The sequence below is a fragment of the Desmodus rotundus genome, chromosome 9, assembly GCF_022682495.2.
Source record: "Desmodus rotundus isolate HL8 chromosome 9, HLdesRot8A.1, whole genome shotgun sequence".
NCBI classification, from domain to species: domain Eukaryota; kingdom Metazoa; phylum Chordata; class Mammalia; order Chiroptera; family Phyllostomidae; genus Desmodus; species Desmodus rotundus.
In genome coordinates, this window is record NC_071395.1 from 104,914,734 (window position 1) to 104,934,338 (window position 19,605).

Below are 19,605 nucleotides of genomic sequence, written 5' to 3' on the forward strand. Positions count from 1 at the left end.
AAGGGGGGAGCAAGTTCTATTTTTGCCTAGATTGCCAGGAGTGTGAAGCTCTCAGACTCCATTGTTTTCACTGACAGCTAGTCCTGCTTCCATTAGCTGCTTTAGGGGAACTGAGCTTTGTGTCCATGGCTAGCTGATTGCCTGTGTAGAGTGCACTGCAATGATGAACACGAGGATTCTGAGGTTGCTTCCATAAGTGCCTATTAATGGACACTTTGTTTTCCTTAGAAACACTTCATAGAAACCAAGTCACTCTGTTTTATGAAAACAACTCTCAGCATTCTTTATGTGTATGGGAAAAAGTCCTCAGGTCAATTTCCTTAAAAAAAAAGCATCATAAATTAAAAGACTGCTTATTGAAACTGAAGATCACTTTCTACTGAATCATCAGATGTAGTATATTGAGCAATACAATTTTATATCAATATGCCTTGTAAAATTTCCAAGTTAGGGTTTGTGTATTTTTGGTAGAAGGTAAAAAAAAAATTGTCCCCATAGAATGTCAAGTGTCTTGAAGGTTTTCTGAAAATATTAATTGAATTCAATTCATTTCCCAGTAAAATGCAAACAACTTCTTACTGGTGGTTTAGTCCCTGACAACGTAATTCCTTTAACTTTGGGTGGTGGGTACACAATGCAATATACAGATGATTGGGAAGGTGGAGGGATTGGCCAAAGATCATATATGCGTGGCTCATAGACACGGACAACAGTGTGGTGCCGGCCAGAGGGAAGGGGGGTGGGAGCCCAGTGGAAGTGTAAAGGGGGGGGAAACAGGGACATCTGTAATAGTGCCAACAACAAAAATAAAGTTAAAAAATAATGGAAAGAGGTAGAAATAAAAAGCAAAATCACCAAGGCATAATAAATTAAAACAATATTTCCCACCATAACTCTCTGGGTCTTATCTGGGTCTTACTTACAGTCTTAATGAGTTGTCACATTTTTTTTTAAACAAAAGTGATGAAAAAAAGAATTATACACTTGAAATCTATATAATTTTATTAACCAGTGTCACCCCAATAAATTTAATTAAAATTTAGGATTTAAGAAGAATGTGGTAAGTGGAATTCATTTTCCATATGACTTGTGCATTTTTTAAAAACAAAGAAACCAAAATAAATAGATTCTAATTAATATATTCAGAGCCTCCTAATGCTGGACACTGCTCAGCTGTTGTGCACTGATAAGCTAAGCATTGTTCATTCAGTCTTCCCAAAGAGGGGTGGTAGAAAATTTTAGAGTTTATAAATAAATAGATAAAATTTATCTATGACTGTTTCCAGAAAATAATAGAAGACATAGATCACCACTATTCACTCTTCATGCAATAAATGCTTGAGTGCCTCTGACGTGGTAGCCCTATGTTGAGCTGTCCCAGCTTTTATGGAGTGAATAGCCTAGCACTTGTACGCAACTGCACGCACATATACTCGAAAAGTATTGACTGCCTCCTGTGCGGTGGGCTGGACAGCACGGCTGCAGTGGAAGGCAAAACAGTAGAGACCTAGAGCTGTTACAGAAGGAGAAGCAGACATTAGTTCAATAATCATGCAATTAAATACATAATTGACAATTTGCTAAGAGCTGTGAAGGAAGACTGCTGTGTACTGGGAGAGTGTATGGGTGTAATAAAAGACCCTGACTTGGATAATGGTGGGGGGGGAGGAGGGGCAGGTGGGCAGAGGCTTTTCAGGGCAGGTAACATTTGAATTCAAATGTGACTGATGAGTGGGAGTTAGCTAGGTCAAGATGAAGAGGAAACATTCTAAGCCAAGGGAAAAAAGCCTGTGGGAAGGGGCAGGTTGTGGAAAAGCTGAACCGGGTCCATCCATACGCTAAGTGAAATAAGCTAGTCAGAGAGAGAAATACCATATGATTTCACTCATATGCGGAATCCGATGAACAAACTGAACTAACAAGCAAAGTTAGACTCAGATAGAGAGCCGGATGGCAGCTAAGGGTGGGGAGATAGAGGAAAAAGGATTCATGGACTTGGACCGCAGTGTGGTGACTGCCAGGGGAGGTATAAGGGGACTAAATGGTAATGGGAAAAAAAGGAAGGAAGAAAAGCTGAGCCAGTCTAGAAGGCTTGGTGAAGTACAGATGGAAGAGAGGCCAGGCCAGACCTTGCCAAATTTTGGTCTTTATTCCAAGGACCGTGGGAAGCCTTTGAAGTGTTTTAAGCAGTCCAGGGTCAGGATAAGGTTTGTGTTTTCAAAACAGTCTTGCCTGGCTGTGGTGGAGTGAGTGGAATGGGGGGAGGGGTGGAGCGAGTGAAAGCTCTGTGATCCTCCGGGTGAGACATGGTGGATGGTGGCCTGGACCAGGGTGGTGGGGTGGAAATGCAGAGAAGTAATTAGATCACTGATATTTAGAAGGCAAAATGCCAGATATCGCTGAGATGTGCTTAGACTATTTGTTGAATGAATGAATAAATAAATTGATGGATACAGGAGACATGGATTTTTTTTTAAAGATTTTATTTAATTTTAGAGGAGAAGGGAAGGAGAAAGAGGGAGAGAAACATCAATGTGTGGTTGCCTCTCCTGTGTCCCCCACTGGGGAGGCCCAGGACCCAGGTGTGTGCCCTGACTAAGAATTGAACCCATGACCCTTTGATTCACAGGCTGGGGCTCAATCCACTGAGCTATACCAGCCAGGGGGAGACATGGATCTTTACCTAGTTAAAAAGTTACAATTGAAGGATTTTTAGACTGACAAGGATTTTTATTCCTTGGTGGAATAACTTTTCTTGGATAGTTTAGCTTAAGTTCAGTTTGACTGAACTTATAAATGTGTTAAAATAATCCTCTCTTATTTGGTAAATTTTCTGACCAAACTAAACATAAATTAACCCATAAACATCTTAAACAGAGACAAGTTATTATGATAAGGTGTTTGGATATATGTGTATATACCAAGTGTTTTATGATGCATAGTACAAATTTTTGGAATGATTAGATTTTCAGAATGCCAATACTTTGGAAAAATGAAGCTAAAAAATTTCCTCCGGATAAATGAACACATAATTGTGGAACCTGCTGTGTTAGTTTTGTATCTTGGGAATTACAATATTACATTGTCCTTTAACTCCTCAGAAATCCTGTCTGCAACTGTTCCCTGTGCACCCCGGAGGTGACAGATAACGTCAATAATGATGACTAAAATGTTCACTGGGCTGTCCCTCTGCCCTGCTGAGACCTGCCCTCCCTCGGAGCACTTCTCATCTTCCCACTGGTTAGCATTCAGTTCTCCGTGCTCCTCCCAGCTCTGTGGGCTGTAAAACCCGGACCAGTCACAGAGGGGAGGGAGATCTGCTACTGAAGACTCCAGTGGGAAACTGAGTCAAATTCTCTCACCTTCCCGTCACCCCTGGTGGACCTTTCCTTTACCCCCAGCCTCTGATTCATGAGAGGGAAAGTAGACTTGTTGTTCTGCTTATCTGTAACACCACGGAGGAAGAGGAATAAATTCTGGATCTAATCCTGGATCTAATTCTGCAGTTTTTGTTCCAGGGTTATCTCTTGATTAGGCGCTGATTGTGTGTTTTCTTTTTTGAAACAATGAAGAAAATTTATCTTATTATTCTTCAGCCTACTCACTCACTTTTTAGATAAGATAGGGAAATTTAACAGTAGAATTACTCCACCTTTCAGAATTAGCACACGAAGTTGTTTAAAATGCATTCCCAGTGAAAACATCTTAACATACTTTGAAGGTACTTTTATGTCATGAAAATGTAATATAAAATGTAATTAAATATTTAGGAGTATCATAATTAAAAATTGTGCCCTGAAAATATCTGTTTAACAGTGTCAGTCACTCCTTTATAAAACTTAAAAACTCATAAAAATGAAGGAGGACATGTCATATCTTCCAAAAGGAGTTGACTGAGTCTCCTCCCACCTTTGTTGCATAATCAGCATGGGCCGAAAGTGGAGCAGCGACACTTTCGCTAATTCAAATGATGACCTACCTTATACCAATGCAACAAAAATGCACGAAGCTGTGTCATGTACTTACCCTTAGTTCATAAAAACTGAGGTTATTTTCGATATGTAAAGACTTACATGGAGTTGGTGCTAAACACATATTGAATGAATGAACGAACGCACAGTAAGTGAATATGTGATGCCTCACGTGTACATAAGTACACCAACTGAAGGTTTTTTTTAAGAAATAAAAACTATACTTCGCTGGTTAAAGAAATTGTACTTGCAATTCCACTCATTTGAAATGTGAAGTTGCAAAGTTAAGTGATTAAAAAAAATCCCATGGCATTTGCAAATATTAATAAATGAAATATTTCAAAACGAACGTACTTTTCTCAGCAGAAACTGCATGTATAAGGTGTATGAGGCGGGCCCCGGGCTGACCGCTCCAGTGAACACATTCTGACCAGCCAGGTTCACAGTGCCCTGTGTCGATGGTGTTTTTAATTAGGATTCTAAAATGCAGAGCTAATGTGATTTTACACATTATTATTGTCTTTTTGTAAAAGGTGAATCATCTCAAGTTGAGTCACTCATTCTGAGTGGAACGATGACTCACTGAGGGAAGCCTGAAACACCGTCTAGTTCTGCCTGTTAGACCCTGCTACGTCTCTGTTCACTGTTCTCTGAGCATGGTCACTTGAAGGTCTGCTTCCGAGGTCTATTGCCACGATTTTGAAGGAAAATAGCATTTCTTTAAGAATGTATGCAGAGTGAAACATTGGCAATGACATCCTTTTGCAACTAAAATTCAGTCAGTGTACCTGAACAGAAGAACAGAGGGATAAATAAAACCACTAGAACGTGGAAGAGCTGCACCCCAAACCCAGGCAAGCAGTCTCTGCATCTGTCTCTTCACTGCTGTGCGCTCGGTGGTGTGCTGGTGTGAACCAGTTTTCTGGGAAATCCATAAACAGAGTCCGGTTCTGTCGTGTAGTGTTCCCATCATGGCCGAGATCGAGTTACCAATGGCTTAGCAGCCAGACTGAAAAGCTCCTCAATAATTGTCAGTTAGCACTTAGGAGCAGGCGCAAGCCCATCCTAGCGCAGCATTGATTAGCCTGCCTGGCCTGTTCTTGCTTTCAGCACGGCATCGTCATGAAGACAGGCTAGTAAGTAGCTGTTACTATTTTAAAATTAACTTTATTGATGTATGATTTCGATATAACAAAATATGCCCATTTTAAGTGGATAGTTTGAAGAGTTTTGGTCCAGATAATGGAATCTTTTCATCAGTTCATCAGTTCTAAAGGCTCTCTCCTGTGACCCTTCCCAGTTCACCAGTCAATCCCCACTTCTCCACCGTTTCAGGCCAGGCAACCACCAATCTGCTTTCTGTCGCTATAGATTTGTTTTTCCTAGTGTTGCATGTAAATGGATCATACACTATGTGTTCTTGTGGGTCTGGCTTTCATTGTTCAACATAATGGTCTTGACATTCATCCATGACGTTTTTGCGTTCGTAGCTCCACCCCATCCTTTTTTATTGGTATGTTATGTTCTATTGTGTAGATGTACCATAATTTACCTATTCTCCAGGTGATTGTTTTTCAACTGTGAATTCTGGTCATCATAAATCCTTTTATAAAAACGTTGAATGTTGCACCCATAGCTTTTATTAAAAAGCTGTAGTGACAAAGAGGATACATTCAATTAAGACACTATTGATTTTTAGTTTGATTTTATGATACTAATATTAAATGAATGACATTTAAATCTCAGATACAGTTCCAAGACTTAAGAAACATTTACTACCCTATTAAAAGCCATTTACTTGGCTATGTGAATAAATTTTTCATTTGATGTTTTGAGTATATTATAAAAAGCTTGAGTAGTTCAGACTGGCTGTCTGGTTCTCTAATCTCTAAATAATTACTAGCTTTCTTCTTTATTTTATGCCTTATAGAACTTGCTTCCTCACTGGTGGATTTTCTGGAAACAAATACCACTTGTTTAAACAAAAAAAGTTTTAGTTTGTTAAGTTTATGCTTTTAAAAAGGATTGCTTTTTCCTCTTCTCCTTTTTTAAAAAAAATATATAGCCAAACTTTCTAGCATCAACAGGTATATCTCAAGTGTCATGAAAAGCAGTTTTTTAACCTTTTTATGTTTGTTTATTTTTAAGTTAAATGTATTGGGGTGACACTGGTTAATAAGATTACGTAGGTTTCAAGTGCGTGTTTCTATGGTACAGGGTCTGTGTGTTGCACTGTGCACCCGCCACCCGCAGTCAAATCATCTTTTGTCACCGTGCTCGTTCGTATGAGCCCTTTACCCCTCATTGCCCCGCACGCCCCTTCCCTCTGGTAACCGCCACACTGTTGTTTGTGTCTGAGTTCTCGTTTGTCTGTTTTTCTTGTTTGTTCATTACTTCCTTTCAGTTTTGTATCCCACCCATGAGTGAAATCATAGGGTTCTTAACTTTTTCTGTCTGACTTTATTTTGCTTAGCATCGTATTCTCAAGGTCCATCCATACTGTTGCAAATGGCAGTATTTCATCTTTTCTTAGTAGTATTGTTATATACGTGTACCACATCTTCTTGATCCATAGTCTATGGGAGGACACTTGAGTTGTTTCTGCGTTGGCCGCTGTGAATGATGCCGCAGTGCACATAGGGGTGCACGTATCTTTGCGAATACACGTTTACAGATTTTTCAGGTAGATACCCAGAAGAGGGTTTGCTGGGGCATATGGTAACTCTATTCTTAAGTTTTTGAGGAACCTTTGTACTGTTTTCCTTAGTGGCCATACTAGTTTACATTCCCCACAGCAGAGAAATGACAGTTTTTTAAAGTTCATTTCCTAATATTCCAGTAGGTGGTGCTCTTGCAAAGCCTAAAGAAGTGACCGCTTTGGCAACAGATGGTTGTTTTCTAGATCTTTCCCTTCCTATTGTGACCTACTTACTTGCAAACTATTTGTTCTGGATAGCTAAAATTACCTGCCCCTCTCCCACCTCCAATATCAAAGTTATACATGCAGTTTGTTAAGCATTTACAAAATGTACAATAGAAAAATAAAATATTCTTCAAGGTCCCTGCTAATAGCCAAGACATAACCACTATAATAGGTTAGTATAAACAGTATTTTCCAGACTTTTTCTAGCCTGTACACGCAACAAATGCATGTAGAAATAAACATTTAGATTTAAAAATAATCATAAATAATGTGCTTGTCTTTTGTTGTCTGATCCTGTAGTGGAGTTTTTCTTTTATGAGTTGCTTTATTTAAAGACAGACCTTTTACTTCTGTATTGAATTAGGGCTTGCGGTCTAGTGAACGAGGGCTGGAATCTCAGGATGAGGATGCTGTGCTACTTGTAATTCTTGGCAGTAAGAGTAGGGCAAACTACGTTCAATGAGAAATGTAACGCTTCCTTTGCCAGCTGGAGACTGTAGAATATTTTAACTGAGATATTATCAGAATAAGACTGATTTTGGATGGGAAATTTCGTGAAGTCACTGATTTTTTTCGGGTAGTTTTTTTTTTTTTTTTCAAATAGAATAGCCTTAAGGGCAGCTGACTGCTCTCAGAGGGAGCACTCTAAGTGACCGAGCCAGAACTGAGATGCTTTGGGGACCTGATGTTGAAGGTCACACACTGTCACTTGTTCAATGGGTCCACTCTGCTCGTTGTGGGAGGAGACTGTGCACGGGGGCATGAGTAGCAAGCAGTGAGGGTCGTTGGGGCCGTCTGGGAAGCCTCCACAAGAACTGATCAATGCATAGATGGTCACTTGGCTCATTTTTAATTGAGGCGTAATTGACATAAAACATTATATTAGTTTCAGCTGCACAACACAATGATTCTATATTTATATATGAAGCCTGTCCAGATATTATCCAGCCACACAATCTGAAAAACAGAGACATTTATTGAAGAAGATACAAGATACAAGACATATTGTACGTAGGACAATGACACCTTGGTCCCCTTCAAAGTAGGCACCTTGGGACCTCACACACTTCTCTGATCTTTGTGGATTGCATACTGTACACATTCAGCATTCTCAGGTGTTCTGCTTGCTGCAGGTTTTCCAGAATGTGGATCACTTTCAACAGATTCTCCACCATCTTCGAAGTGTTTGTGCCTCACTTTTATTTGTGCTGCACTCATTGCATCGTCCCTGAAAGCCTTCTGAATCACCTGAGCAGTTTCGCAGAGGAATGTTCAAGCTTAATGCAAAATTTGATGCAGATTCATTGCTCTACTTGCTCAGTCATTTTGAATGTGACAGCCACGCAGTACACATGCTCACTCAACAGCGTCTACCACCCCCAGTGACTAACACAGTGAAGTCATCATTGTTCATGCATGCTCATTCCAGTCCATGCTCCTTGGCTGCCAGGTTACATCGATGTCACGCAAACCATTCTCGTAGTGTTAACAATGGCCGGACTTCTTCTGGACAGACCTTGTGTATTGTGAAATGGTCACCACAGTAAATCTAGTTAACATTCATCCATAGGTGTTTACTTTAAAGCCACGGGATTAGATGAGGTTACCTAGGGAGGATGTTTAGAGAGAGGAGATAAGGGTTGAGCCAATATTCAGAGTCTGAGAAGAAGCTTCCAGTGAGATGATGCCTTGGGGACCCCAGTGGGGAAAATATTTCCAGAGGAAGGGAATGCTGGGAAACTAAGAAATGTAATGGCTAAGAAATGACCACCAGATTAATACTTGTTTAAAATCCCTTTCTCCTTTGAAGCCCACACAATTCAGATGCCGTGCAAGGAGAACAGATGTTATTTAGAACAGAAACTATGTGCATTACTTATCACTTGTGGGCTCTGGGTCTTGTTCAGGAAAAGGCCTTGACAATCTCGTTGGGTCTGAAAGGTCAGGTTCTCCTAGGACGTGTTCTGGAAGGTGAGGGCTAGAGAGAGAATTGAATTGCTGTGCATAACCAAGTGAGATGAATGGAGTACCCGAAACCACCAGCAAATATTAAAAGGAAGTGTGACTTCAGAAAGCCGCATACTGAAGCAAGTCATCTCAAAGTGGCACAGTAACCTTGCATGGGCTTCGCACTCAGCGCCTGAATTCCTCCAGGTCTGCACGAATCCCCTCTCCCTTCTGCTCCCTTGTACACTCCTTGCTCGTCAGTTCCCTGATTTCTCCATTCCATTTTGGTTCCATACAGTAAATAATAACAGGACACAAATATTGGGTACTTGCTAGGCACCAGGGACTGTTCCTAGTGTTTTATGTATGTTGTTACCTCACTTAATCTTTACAAATCCACCCCACTTTAAAGATCAGGAAAATGAGGCACCCAGAAATTGTTACTTCTTGTTACATAGCAGAGCCAGCATTTGAACCCAGTCCGACTTCAGAGCCCAGGTTCTTAACCAGGAAACCCTGCTGCTGTTGTCCTTCTGCAGTTTGAGTCTGGCCTCCCGGACTGAGTCACCGTCTACTCAGGCCTAGACTCTGGCCGCCTTCCGCCCCAACCCGGAACCTGACGTCTGTTACTGATTATGGGTCGGACCTGTCCTGGTAGAAACCCTAGCCTTGGCCTTCCTGGCATCAGATAGGAAAAGAGACATCACAGCAATTATGTGTTCACACCCTGTCTCCTCTACAGTGGGTTTCCTCTGTGTCCGTTCTCCTTTCTCTGCCTGGTCGACTTCTGTATAAAACCTTTAGCTGCGCCCCCCACCCCCCCACGTACTGTCCGCTTCCCCACCTCGTGTGTCCTTTGATCTGTTTGCGCTGTTCACTGTAGCACCACTCCCAGAAGAGTCTCGAGTCTGGCACACTGTTGGGGTTCAGTGTTTCTTGATTGAGTGAAAGAAGGCCCCAGAAAATTAACAGGACGGCTGTTATGTCCTGCAGTGGGCAGTACAATTTTGCTGTGAACTTACTGGGCAAATGTAAAAAGGGGAGAACTTCAAAAGGAACTTCTTAACTTAATTTCAGACCTTGGTATTTTTATCCCAGTATTTATCTACTTTGTTGTTAGTATTCGCAGATCTCTCTCTGTGCCCTTGACCTTATTGTTGGAATCAGGAAGGTGCAGGTTTCACATTACAATTGTTTATCTTTAAAAATCACCTTTATTAAAACAGTACTACTTGTCAAAGTCCTGTGAGTAAAAACACGTTCCGGGTCACTAGAAGAAAATTTAAGAACAGACTACGCCAGGTCCAGAGAGATAAAAGGCAATTTTTGTTTGTTATAAAAACCAACATGGCCATAATTATTCATACTGGACTATCGTTTCAGAAGGGCAAAGAGGGCTCAAAGCCAATAGGAATCCAAAGAGAATGAAAGGGACAAAAAGAGAGATTGAGCTAATATAGCATCTTAGTCTGAAAGGAATAATTTCTACTGGTAAATTTATTGGGCCTAAGGAAGCAGTGTATCTTGTGAATACACTGCTTCAAGTTCCTGAACTTGGCATGGGACCACTCCTTCGTTCACCACTGTCTGCACAGTTGTCTTCAGTTTTTGGGTGTCGGTAGGGTCTGAAGGTAAAGACGGAACAAAGGGGGCAAAAGTTAGTGTTTCAAATATTTATCTGAAATTGGTGTTCAACTGAACCTTCTCAATTAGGTATTGACTGATACAACCTATCAAATTCTAACTTTCAAAGGTGAATTTTGCATTCAAAAATGCATTTTACTCAATGAAAGTGAAATGTGTTCAGTGTTACCTTATGCATAAATGAAAATATTTTTCTTTTTTGGCATTTAACAAGTACGTTTGAGGCTTATAATACCTCTTTGCGGGGTAGATTTTTTTCTCCTGCATTTGTGAAAAGTTTTAATTCAGTATAGATTACTCATTTTCTGCAGGGATGCATAAATGTTTTCCCTTGGCTCCGAATATAAACATACATTATGAATAGTACTGCAGTGTTCAATGGGACGTTATAGTTTCGGTTACTAATAAGTGTGATCGTGACTTATGCTGAGTGATTCTCGGGGGGTCTGTATACCGTCAGAGGAATCAATGGGCTGTGCTTGAGGCTCGGAGTCCATCACAGATGAGGTTCCATCCCCACCATCACTGCAAAGGAAACGAGGGAGATGGTGTCACACCATGCTTCCTGGAATGAGGACAAATAAGGAGTTTGCTGCTTGAACCAAAAATTAGAAACGTACATAAAACCATGGCCAAGTAAGGAAGATATTCTAAATTTCTTGATCGAGAAGGATTGAATGATAATATTGTAATAGCTATGTGTTGGTGCCAGGTGGGCACTGGAAATATTGGGGGGAAACACTCTGTAAAGTGTGACTGTCTAACCACTGTGTTGAACACCTGGCACCAATACAAAATACTATTGAGTGTGAACTGCGACTGAAAAGTAAAATCTAAATTAAAAACTCTATTGACAAAAAAGAAGTAATGTCTTAGTATTATAGCCGAAAAAATCAAGGACTGATTGCACGATGCACCCTGAGAATAATCAGTCTGGTGCCGTGCACCTTTATTTTCAGACGCTGCCAAAAGAGGGACCTCAAGGTGAAGCAACGTGGTCTCAGAAGTTTGATTTTCTGGCTTATGGTCCTGAGTTCTTCCCACCAGGCCAAGCTCCTACTACTTGGGGGAGGTTTGCTACAGTAGGTTCTAGGTGGTTCAGGTGGCTGTCATTTAAAGTGTCATTCTTAGTATCGGGACACATATCGGAACTCGAATGGGTGATTTGTCTAGGAGTCCTTTGCAGTGTGCCTCTGTCTGTGGTGCCGTTGTGCACCCCAGCATTTTACGAATTGTTGTGAAGTAAGATAATGAATGACACCACTTTGCAAAGTGTAGAGTGCTTAATAAATCCAAGGCATGTCTTTACTATATTTGTTATTTTTTGTCCACGAAAGGACCCTTTCTTCTATTGCCCCCCAAGCTGCATCAAGTGTCCCCTTTGTGGTCAGGCACTGAGGTTATTTCAGCCTCAGCTGTCTGCTTACCCTTGCATCTCGCCATCCAGCAGGTGGCAGTAGGTCTCGATTTCCAGCTCCAGGCGGGCTTTGACGTTCAGCAGCCGCTGGTGGTCCTCATTCTGGCGCTGGGTGTCTGCGCGCACCAGGAGCAGCTGCTCCTCCAGGCTGCCAAGGAGCTGTTGCATCTGGGACAGCTGGCCGCAGTAGTCGCCCTCGGTTTGGGCCAAAGAGTCTTCCAGGGATTTCTTCTGCACGTGGGAGAGAAAAGGCACAGACATAACAATGGAGGCAATGAAACGAGGAAGGCAGCCAATGGCCTAACATAATTTGGACGCAACATTTTCTTTGGAAGTTGAAATGATGCTGTGTCTTCTCGCTCAGTCCCTACCATTGCGAGCTGCGATTGGAGCTCGATCTCCAGGTTTTGAAAGGTGCGTCTCAAATCGGTGATCTCACTCTTGCTGGACTGAAGCAGCTCAGTGTTGGTGCTGATCTCCTTCTTGAGCTCTCCGCTCTGCCACAGAAAAGTGGGGCAGGGGGACCCGAGTGAGTGCTGCCGTGACCGCTCTTTTCCGCCAATGTATCAAACGAAGCCTTTTGTTTTTGTTAGTGGTACCTTTTCAACGAACCAGGCTTCTGCGTCATTACGGTTCTGCTCAGCGATGGCTTCATACTGTGCCCTCATGTCGTTGAGGAGCCTGGTGAGGTCCACTCCTGGGGCAGCATCCATTTCTACCCTGACCTGGCCGGGACCATCAGACCGGAAGCTTTGAAGCTCCTGGGGGCAGCAAGTGAGAGAGGGGCACAGGGACCCATTATGACTTTTGTGGGCCTGAGTTGGTGTAAGACAAACATTAATTCAACATATTAAAACATTTTACCTAAAGACTAATATTTCTTATTTGATTTATTATTGTTATTTTTAACTTTATTTTTTCTTTTGTTTTTAAAAAGACTTACGGCATTTTCCTGGGCCCCTAAACTTACCATAGGCCCTAGGTGCTGTGCCTACCACACCTAATGGGTGAGTTCCCCTGCGTCTTGGGCATTTAGGGCCTTCTTGTGGAGCTGGCCTGGCAGCAGCGGCACATTTGGGGGTTTCAGCTACAGCTGCCAAACTGAGGGCAGCAGACAGCCCCTAGGCTCGCATACTCTCTGTATCCCCATCGTGAAGCCCATTGGTAGATCGTGATTAGCGTCCATTCTACATGCCAGGCTCTGGCGGGCACTGTGGCATGTCGGAGCTCCGGGTGTGAATCGCACCGGGCTCGGCCAGTTTCTCTGACATACGTGACATGGATTATTGGTAGGCTTCTGACTTTGACTTTAAAAGTACTATATTAAACAAAAACCACTCGAGCAGGGTAATTAATATTCGTGTTGTCCTTACCTAATGATGAAATGACAAAATCAGAAACTGCCTTTAATCTGGTCAACTTTAACAGGAGCTTCCATCAATGAACACCACCCCCAGCAGCTAACACAACAATCACAACACACACAGAAATTCGAAACAAGTGGTCATTTTAACAGGCAAATAATGGATCCTCCCTATCTGTTCTAACTCCAAATTTGTAAATTTGGAACTAAAGCTGCCCTTTCTGGCTGACCTCTTCGTGGTTCTTCTTCAGGTAGGCCAGCTCTTCCACTCGGTTCTCTATCTGCATCTCCAGGTCGGCCTTGGCCAGGGTCAGCTCGTCCAGCACCCTGCGCAGGCCGTTGGTGTCGGCCTCCACGCTCACGTGCAGGGCCAGCTCGTTCTCATACCTGAAAACCAAGTGCAAGACAGGTTAGGGAATCAACACACCCACTTGTGTAAGAAGACCTCTGCCATCTTCAGGGCTATTTTGTACAGAAATCCGTGTGACTATTTTAAAATGGCAGCATTGCTATGTATGATTGTTTTTGCTTTTATAATTTTTTCCTTTACTTTTTCATGGTAGGATACTGCCCAGTCAGAGAAGAGTGAAAACGATTATGAGGTGATGATACTTTTGTACCAGCGATGAGCCCAGATAGCACTGCATCCCAGGGGACGGTGTCCCCTTTGGCTGGCCGCCCTGGTGTGAAGAGTAGCAGGCCCTCTCTAGGTGAAGTTCCACACAGAGCCCTAAAAGCAGTTGAAAATAAAATAATTCATCTTTTTTTTGCTTAATTTTAATTTAAAACATTGATACTTCTTTAATAACTTTTATCAAGATTTTATAGGTTCAGGATCATCACCGTGGCAACATCCTGTGTAGAAAATTTGTGGAGCAAAAAGGACATTAGTATTTCTTCTTTATGTCTGTAGCATAGAGTATGGGGAAGGAGGAGAGAATATAAAAATAAGTGCATGGTTAATATTTTAGGTGTATGTGTCATCAAGAAAAAGACCATTTCATTTAACTCCTGGGCAAAAACATTATTAATTCATTTTGACAGATGGGAAGTTGAGGTTTAGGACATTGGCGGAATCACCACATCACATCGCAAGTCAATACAAATTACAAATGTGCTGGTCCACAGCCCTAAGTTAAAGCAACTTAAACTTAAGGACGTGCCGCGTGTGAGCTGTATTTGAATCTAGTTACTTTCTAGAATGCCCAATGAGATTTACCAAAACGCTAAGTGTGTGGAGCACGTGAACGGTGGAGATTTGCAACATTTGCCAAAGAGGAAGGCAGGAAAATAAGGAGTGAAAAGAAATGGTGGGGCATGTCCGTTTTCATTGACCTTTCTTGTATTTTACTCACTTAATTCTAAAGTCTTCGGCAGCCAGCCTTGCGTTGTCGATCTGCAAGATGAGCTGGGCATTTCCAACGCTGGCAGAAATGATCTGGCAAAGTAGGGGAAGACACATAAAACGGGGCCCTAAAATGTCAGTATTACACAAGTGTATTTTTGACAGGAAAATTTTAGATGTTAAAATGCTATTTTATGAAGAGTTTAAGGCAATTAAATTTTTTACAGAACATATTTATAGAACATTTAAAAATTAAGGAACATATATTTCCTACAGAAAGACAGTGGAAATAAAGTCCTTTGTGGTAAATGATAAAGTGGAACTAAATACCTCAATATGAGAAATTGTTCCAAATGTAGTTGAATTGAAAAAATACCTAAGTTTTAGGTGATTATCACTGTAAAACATTGTAATAGCAAAAAAAAAAAAAAAAGAAACAAAACAATTTCCAAAGCCCCTCCAAAAACCGTATTCTTACCTTATGCCTGAGGTCTTCAATCAGTGGGTAATATTGACTGTAGTCACTCTGTGACCCGGGGGCTTCAGTCCCAGATCCTCGTGCTTCGTACCATTCTTGAATTTTGTTTTCTAGCTCAGTATTAGCCTCTTCTAGAGCTCGAACCTTGTCCAGGTAGGAAGCCAATCTATCATTAAGATTTTGCATGGTTTCCTTTTCTGATCCAGAAAGAAGGGCTCCCCCATTGCCAGAGAGAATGCCTAGAGAGCCACCGAGGCTTCCTCCAAACCCAATCTCCAGACCTCCAAATCCACCTCCCAGGCCTACCCCATAAGCGGTGCCCAGTCCTTCTGCAAAGGAACTTCCAGAGCCTCCACCAAAGCCACAACTAGAACCAAACATGGGAGCAGCAGGAAAACCTCCCCAACAGCTGCCTCCAAAGCCAAGGGCACTTCCCGCATAGCCACTTCCAACAGTAGAAGCAGACATGCCCCTGGCTCTGCCCAGTGTCCCACTCAGGGAAGGCAGCCGCCTGGACAGCGCAGGGTTCTGCCCTGAGAGTGACATGGTGGTGCTGGAGAGACCCACAGCGTGGGAAGGTGGCCACAACCTGAGAGGAAGCTGTGCCAGCCAGGCAGAAAGGTTACCCTTTTATAAATCATGAAGTGGGTGTTACGGTTGAAAAGTTCACTCTCTCCATTCAAAAAATATTGTCCCCCCCTTTTTGACCAGCTCGACACCTAAATGATTAATGCATGTTGAAAATTCATTGGTGTAGAAATAGTGGAATAATTGTGCCCATTACATGTTTGATATACAAAAAAGAAATCTGGGTGGAGTAGGGATAGGTTTTCCTACAGAATTTTTCTTCTCCAAATTATTCTATTGCCTGTAGCCTCAGCGTTTCCCAGTGTCTTATACACAGTAGGAGAGTAATGAGTGATTTTTGAATGGATAAGTTAATGAATACTTCTTTCTCAACCTTAAGCTTTTTAAAGTCCTCAGTCATATTTTCTGCTTGTTTCCTTTAGAAGACTCGGTGTAAACCATCAGTTGTGATCCGGTCTGTCTTCTAGAGGATATGACATTAGAAGTATTTGTGAAATGCAGTGGCAGGGGGAATATACGCATCTTCCAGATTGATACTGGAATTTGAATTTTCAGGGATTTTAAAACCTTGTCATTAGGACGTTGCACCGTTACTTCTCTTCTGACTCAGAAAGCAGATGTCTTAAACATTGAAAAAATGCTATTTTGGGTAGAATATTACAGTATTTTCAGCAGATGTTCCTTTACATAAAAATTGACCTTAGTAATCTCTGTGAAATCAGCCTTGTTTGATTGTTCACTGGCATTGCTAGTTTCTCAAAATACAGTGTTTTTTTGTATAGCGAAATTGTATCAGTGCTTGCACCCTCAACCCCTGTTCCCCAAAGAGCCAGATGACCCTCCCTAACTCCAGCCTTCCTGACGGTCCTTTAGTCCTCCGAATAGTCCTGAGTCAGAGCTGGCAAATCAGAGGGGTTACGATGAAGCCGGGTCAAACCTCTGTAGGTCAAACCCACTGCCAATTCCGGTGAGTGGAAGGACTATGTGACCCTTTTCATCACTTTCCCAGGGGCAGGAATGGTGAACCTCAGGTGAAATCCAATTGCAATACAACTTCCAAAGAGCAAGTAAGTGGGATTTCCAAATAAGGAGGTTTGGAAAAACCTTGCTTTTAAGCAAGAGGTTTTAAGCAAGAAATGACATAGTCTCATTCACAATAGACATTTGTAGAAAGAATGAAGCGATCTAATGCAGACTCGGCTTGATGGAAGAGACCGTAATCTGTGTGCTCATTTCTTGAGAGAATGAATACTCATTAGGTGGAAATGCCAGGGGCCTCAGTCTCATAATGGAGATTTTTTTTTTTTTTACCAAGGATTCTCTTAATGTATATTCCAAGCGTTTTGGCTGCGCTTGTCTTTGTTTGAATCGTTACTGTGTACTCACTGTGTTCTAGTCCCTGGGCCAGGTGAACTACAGGCCTTATTTTTAACCTTCATGGCAACTCCCTACGGTGGACACTTTCATCCCATTTTACGGGCGAGCAGTCTGAGGATCGGAATGTTAAGTGACCTATTAAAGGCCACACAGCCAGAAAGTAGTGAAGGTGGGACTCAGGTTTGCAGTGCCTTCCGTGGATGACACAGCCGGGCTGTTTACAGTGAGAACAGAAAGGAGAAAGGGTCACTCTGACTCCCCAGCTGTGAGACTGGGCTTCTGCCCTGCTCCTCAACTGCGAGCGTCAGCTCTTTCCTTTTCCAAAAAGCTTGCTCCTCGAATTTCATTTCTCCGTGAAGAGGCTGAGACCCAGAGATCTATTCTCAGGGTTTATAAGAAATGACGCCATATATGAAATCATGGAAACACAGAGGCAAATGTGTTTTTAGTTATACTTTTGACATGTAACTGCATCTCCAGAGATCTTACAAAGTATTAGTTAGACTTGTTCTCCCCACGCAGGAACTTGACGCTGTGGTTGTTAATTGTTGGTCATGCACAGGCAGAGTGATGCCATGTTATTGCCATAGAAATGAGGACAGGCTATCGCTTGCTTACAGAGTCAGAGGGAATGGGCCACAGTCAGAATTGTCACTTAGTGATATGACCACATAATGTGGGAATATGGTTAACTTCAGTTTGTGAACTTGGAACCAATTTTGTGTTGAAGTGTATCCTTCCCAACTCTCATGCATATATGTAAATTTAAATAATTTTGCTCAGTATCTATGCATTGTCTCTGCACATTATATCTTTATGCTTCTGTACCTGTTATATGTTATCCTAGTCTGTAAATTTCTCAGGTAGGGACTATGTCTAATTTATTTTTTTTATCCTGACGCATAGCCTAATGTTTGGCTAAACTTTATCTGCACATTCCTGGAGTTATTTCACTTGAAAGAACTTAATCCTTAATATGCTTGAGTGTGTCACATAAAATTCATTTCAGTTGAAAATGACTTCGCCCTAATTTACTGGTGTTCTTTGACCAAGATTTATTCCGACTGCAATTATAAATGGGGGGAACTTCAGAAGTTGAAAAGAGAAATATTTCTTCTTCAGTGACTCTTTTTGGGGGTGGAGAGGGCTAAGTGAAATAACTAGGCCTTTATTCCGGAGTTTTGAGAAGTGAAAATAATGCTCTCTGACAGCTGTGAAAGTGCAGGGGGTGGGAATGTACGGAACAGACACAATCCTGGGCTTGTTGGCAAAGCGATTACGTCAGTTGAGGCAGAGAGGAAAATGGCTGGAACCAGGGGGACTGTTGAAAGAATTATATCTTCACTTTTGTAGAGTGTAGGGAGTTCTCAAAATGGAGGTAATTATTTATGTGGTGTTTGTGAATCTTCAGATTTTTGTTAAGTAAAATGTGTGCTCATCTTCTCACGTCAGATTGGTTACTTTTCTGGTCTTTGATTGTAGAATTTTGCACCCGAGTTGAAGACAGATAGACCTTCCACTTTCTGCAGTTCACTGGCCACTGGTCCATACACCTGGCGCTTTTGCTTGGGATAAATTTTAAGCTCCTGTGAATGAGCGGAAGAACATTGGGTTACCGACATTTTATGCTGTGCTTTTGAGATGGGGATGAACAATGGCCCCCGGGGTCACGCCCGAGGATGAGTTCTTGGACTGCAGAGTTCAAGGGTTCTCAAAAGCAGGGGAGGATTGTATGTGGTGAGAGAGAGGAAGAGGAAGATAAAATAAAACGCTGGTGAGGGGAATCTTAGAAGTGAGTCTAGGGGAGAGAAAACAGGTGTTTAAAGGGAGATTGAAAAAAATCAAAATTACTTCCTAGCGCTTTAACTTGCAAATGCTGTTGGAGGGTGTCATCAGGTACCTGAGACTGTCCCCAAGTGAGTAAGGGTGAGGGCAGAGGGTGTCCACTGGTCAGGGTCTGCTTTTATGTAATTCCATGTTCTCCTTCGTAGATGTTGTAAGGCTTTATGTAGAAGCAGTTCCCAAAGGCCAGAAACAGTAGTTCTGGCCAGCCTAGCTTCAGCTCTAGGGATTCTCTCTGAGGGTGATAGCTTCACCTCTGCTCTGATGATTTCACATAAAGTCATGAAATGCATGAACGATGATTTTAATTGTGGGGAAGAGACCTGGACTTGAGCACTACAGATCCTCTGGATCAGCCTGCCTGTCGGAAATAGGATCGTGCTGCCCTTAGCTCACACAGGAGGCGTAGATACACAGAGGTTGATGCCTCACTTTCACGCGGTGGCCACTGGTACAGCGGGAGGCAGACCATCTGGTTCCGCAGGTATGCGTGATGTTGCCTGCTTTCATTGAAAAAAGTCTTGATAGACCAAAAGAGATAGACCAAAGGCAAGGGTTAATCTTTGTTTTTGTGATAGGAAATTCGGTGCGAACAACAATTCTGCCTCTTTCTAACAAAGCATCCTTACTGCCGCAGGGCAATGGCCGCGCCCCGTGAATCGCAGCCCCTTCTCCCGTGGGGTGTTTTGTTGGTAGGACTCACAGTCTCT

At 42.2% G+C, this 19,605-nt stretch overlaps 1 protein-coding gene and 1 long non-coding RNA gene across 2 annotated transcripts in view; one reads left to right on the forward strand and one right to left on the reverse strand.

Annotated features, from left to right (window-relative positions):
* The window catches only part of LOC128779282 (uncharacterized), a 217,114-nt gene that overhangs the window by 22,471 nt on the left and 175,038 nt on the right, over window positions 1–19,605 (forward strand). The gene's annotated exons all lie outside the window — the stretch shown is intronic.
* KRT12 (keratin 12) lies at window positions 10,986–15,701 on the reverse strand. Its single transcript, XM_045182416.2, has 7 exons — window positions 15,089–15,701; window positions 14,621–14,703; window positions 13,496–13,652; window positions 12,502–12,663; window positions 12,274–12,399; window positions 11,913–12,133; window positions 10,986–11,050 (listed from the first exon to the last, which is right to left on the reverse strand). Exons 1-7 carry the CDS (start codon window positions 15,632–15,634, stop codon window positions 11,008–11,010), a joined length of 1,338 nt encoding a protein of 445 aa, XP_045038351.2. The 5' UTR covers window positions 15,635–15,701; the 3' UTR covers window positions 10,986–11,007.